This window comes from Gastrolobium bilobum, unplaced genomic scaffold (assembly GCF_033153095.1).
Source record: "Gastrolobium bilobum isolate Gb01-03AN ecotype WA unplaced genomic scaffold, APGP_CSIRO_Gbil_v1 utg2810, whole genome shotgun sequence".
In the NCBI taxonomy this organism is placed as follows: Eukaryota; Viridiplantae; Streptophyta; class Magnoliopsida; order Fabales; family Fabaceae; genus Gastrolobium; species Gastrolobium bilobum.
The window spans coordinates 792868-796879 of NW_026895666.1; the positions used below are offsets into that span (position 1 = coordinate 792868).

At 34.6% G+C, this 4012-nt stretch overlaps 1 protein-coding gene across 1 annotated transcript; it reads right to left on the reverse strand.

Annotated features, from left to right (window-relative positions):
• Positions 1-468: 468 nt before the first annotated feature.
• On the reverse strand, positions 469-3061 carry LOC133287446 (heat shock factor protein HSF24). The gene is made up of 2 exons (XM_061485070.1): positions 2479-3061; positions 469-1417 (listed from the first exon to the last, which is right to left on the reverse strand). The coding sequence occupies exons 1-2, from the start codon at positions 2680-2682 to the stop codon at positions 791-793; spliced, it is 831 nt and encodes a 276-aa protein (XP_061341054.1). The 5' UTR covers positions 2683-3061; the 3' UTR covers positions 469-790.
• Between the last annotated feature and the right edge of the window lie 951 nt (positions 3062-4012).

Consider the following 4012-nt stretch of genomic DNA (forward strand, 5'->3'; position numbering starts at 1 on the left):
TAACTATTAATATTTATTTGACTGATATAACTCAATAAACTATAAGTGTTAGCTAGGCAGAAATTAACAGTTAAGATTGACAGTAAGATTGTTAGATGGACGGAAATTAACAGTTAAGATTGACAGTAAGATTTCTAAATCTTACATTAAAATCAAAAGATCATTCTCATATATATATATATGTCGTATTCTGTGTTGCGATGACTCTACTCAGGGCAAATGTTACTTCCTCATATAATACATTGAATAATAATATTTAAATAAGAAAAATGACATACTTATCATTATTTTAAGTTTACTATTGTTATTATCTAATTGGTTAATAAGCCTAAAATAAGGATAATAATAACAGTAAACATATATTTATAAAAATGACACACGATCTATCAAAATCCCACTATATTAAATTGCTAATGTTATGATCATTATTGCACAAAGCAGAGAAGCCCAATGCCACCGATCGTGCAGCTCCATTAAATCACTAAACCAAACTAAAGAATACTATCAATCAACAACTATATTCATTAACATAAAAAGCCACACATTGATGACGAGCATTTGCTTTCCACCTACGAATGTTAATATTAATAGAAGCATCAACGTACATTAAAAATAACACAAACTCGACACATGGAGGAGGCAGAAAGTAGTGGTGCATTTGGCCTTTTCACCAAACGCAAACCAACCCAACTATCATGATGATGGGTTAGCCCTTTAATTTTTTTCAATATCATTATCTTTCTTTATTTGCTTTTTACAAAAATCCAATTTGGCGAGTAAAGGTCCTTGTTCAGTTACAAACCTTGTTGCTATTGATGATGACATTCTCAGCACCAAAGTCAACAACAGTCTTCAACTCCTTAGCGCGAGGCCCACCAAAGCCCATTTGTTCGTCGTGCCCTCTCTTGTGGTTATTTCTTATAGTCTCGTCTTTCAACCAAACACCAAACAGTTTCAAACTGTCTCCTCCACCTTCACCTACCGCATTTTCATCACCACAGCTTCCACGCCGCATGATTCGATCGATCTGATCGGGACCCACCTTCAGACGATCCCTCAGAAAAGCTACCAGCTCATCGCACTGCTTCTTCGCACGTGCCAGCTCCCAGTTTAGCGTTTCGTTATCCTTCTTCAGTTTCTCGTTCTCGCTCGATAAATTCGCGCCCTCAGGAGCTGTTGTCTCCACCGATTCCGGGTTCTTCGAAGACGATGTGGACGTGGAGGTGGACCTCGTTTCATTGCCGCCGGAGTTCGACGGAGAATTACCGTCGGCGCCTGATTTTCCTGCCTCCGGGGGTTGTGCCGACGATTGGGGCACAATTTTTCGGCGTTTGATCTCGGAGAGGAGCTCCTTCTGCCCTCGCTTAAAATTTTCATTCGCAAACTCCCATTTGTCTGGGGCAATCTTACGAAATCCCTGTTTAAAAATAAAGTGGAATTTATTGAAAAAATGAGCCATCGAATTCTTAGAATTAAAAACAAATCGAAGACAAAGATTGAAGCAAACACCAGCAAGGCGAATTTATTAGTCCCTAATTCTAATAATTTTAATAAAAAAAAATTCTATATTTAATATTTATTTTTATCTTTATATGATTATCACACATTAAATATGAGAAATCATAATCATATAAAAATGAAAATAAATATAACCATCGTAAATAAACATAATTGACCTTACGGCTGGTAGTACCAAAGATTTTGTGATGTGCTATCTGACAAAGGCCATCAACAATTAAGCATGTAATTAATGATACTTATAATAATAACTATTTCACAAAAATAAAATAAAAACAAATAATTTCATAGGTTATTTAATATGAGAGGATTATAACTATTTATGATTGATCAACATGACGAAGATGAGAAAGAAAAAAATATAGAAAAAGAGAATGGTATAATCATCACCCATGATCGTAAATGATTATATAATCTTTTCACATGAAATGAAATAGTCATCTTACAAGAAAAGCACGTCAAATCTTTTTCTAAAATAAAACAGTTTAATAATTATTTTAATTGTCCACAAAAAGCATTTGCATTTTTAATGGTCACAAAAACTCATTTAACTCTTTATAACCACTAAATTGATGTTTTAATAAATATTTACATTTTTCCCCCTAAAATTTTAAAATAAGATCAATTGAACTAGGACCAATGTTATCCAATTATAAAAATGTATTCTATGTGGGAAAGTCCAAAGGCGGAGTAAAGAGATAACGGTTTTTTCTGTGTGTGTATGTGGCATCTATATCCTTACCCAATACCCAGTCTATTTACTTATTTGAGAAAATTGTAAACAAAAATATTTTTTAAGATTAAAAAAATAAAAAGTATGCATCGCTATTTGGTTTCACTGTCTACGAGGCTTAACGCAACAAACTCGCATGGGAAATCATCGAAATCAAACATGCAAACGTAAAGAGAGGAAACGCTTATGCTTATGCGACTAAAAGGAGAGGGAAAGGGGCAACATACATAGGTGTTGAGCTGGCGAACAAAGCTGGAGAAGTTGTTGTGCTTAAAATAATTGGGAAGCAAATCCTTTGCAAATTCTGCATGTTTCCACACCACAAAAGTGTTTCCCCTCTCACTCCATGATATCACCTCGTCCGTCGCCGGATCATCCACCAACTGATAAGTTTTCGACAAGAACGGCGCCGGCACCGACCGCTGCGACATTTCTTCCCGATCTGCCCTTCACCTACCTCACAAATCTTTTCTTATTACAATTATTCCCCCCCAAAAAAAAAACAAAAACCGTTTATCTTGTTTAATCTTATGTACTATGGAAAAGAAAAAAAAAACAGAAAAAAAAAATGTATAAGAAACAGCTTAGGAAGAAGAACTGAATAGGAGAAGAGCGGTCAAGAATTCCCAATCCCAGCAATAGAAGCCAAAAAGAAAGAAGCGAGAGTGAACTAAGTTTTCGGAAGGCTTTCTGGGACAATCAGAATCCATTGGTCCAAACCAGAATAACGGGATCTTCCAAATCATTTTGGGCTACAAATACCATAACTAGCTCCCCACACAAAAGGAAAGTGAAATCATATGAGTATTATTTTCCTTGGACGGGACTCTTATAATCACGCAACCAAACTTATTCCAACCCCCAACTGACGTGGCTTCTAGAATTTTTTAGAAGCACTTAAATCAAATGTTAATTTGGACCAAACGAAACCGATTCCACACGTACACACATACATAACAGTTTAGACTTTAGATAACGAGGAGACCTTTTGTTTGGAAGCATTCTATTGTATTCGTAGCAATATTATCCTTAGAAATGTTTTTTTAACATTATTTTAACTTAAAAAATATAATAATAAAAAAGTTAAAGTTCAATATCATGTTACAAAATGAACTTTTTTTTCTCATGTCATTTAAACTGTAACCTAACTTTTTTTCAAGGTAAAAATAAAATTAAACAAAATACTAAAATTTTACCCTTTTTAAAAAATAATAATAATACCATCCTTAAAACAAAGGCGCCTTAACAGTGGATAGGGAGGTGAGAGAATTACACACGCTTTTCGCAAGGGTCGTGCTTGTTTTTTCTACATACGAAAACTGTTTTTTTATGAGAAATTTTCTAAACGGAAGCTTCTAATTCATTTCCGCGTTGAAAAGCTGTCCTTTATTTATAATGATATAAGATAGTGCGTTTTACTTTTTTTTTATGGACGGACGCGTGTGTTTTGCATTATTTGTTTTTACTTTTTCCTGGAAAGGAGAAAGAGAAAGAATAAGTACAAGAACAAGCAGACGAACCATAATGGGAATGAAAAAGAAGCTGAGCAAAGAGAGTGAGGGGGCTTTTTCTTTGCGCTCACCTAACCCATCCCCATTTCTTCATTGCTTTCATTTCATCGTTATCGCAGTTATTTGATTTTATAGTTATATTCCTTGTCATCTTTCATCAATTGGTCGCCCCCTCTTGTTTGTCCATTTTCTTTGCTTTAGACCTTTCTGGCTCTTACGACCGCCCAACAATTATGTTTAAAAAAAGTAT

Excerpts from the sequence above, each read along its gene's own strand:
- LOC133287446 (XM_061485070.1), bottom strand. The coding sequence starts at position 2,682 with ATGTCGCAGCGGTCGGTGCCGGCGCCGTTCTTGTCGAAAACTTATCAG. Across the intron at positions 1,418-2,478 it reads TTCGCCAGCTCAACACCTAT|GGATTTCGTAAGATTGCCCC; the intron begins GTATGTTGCCCC and ends ATTTTTAAACAG.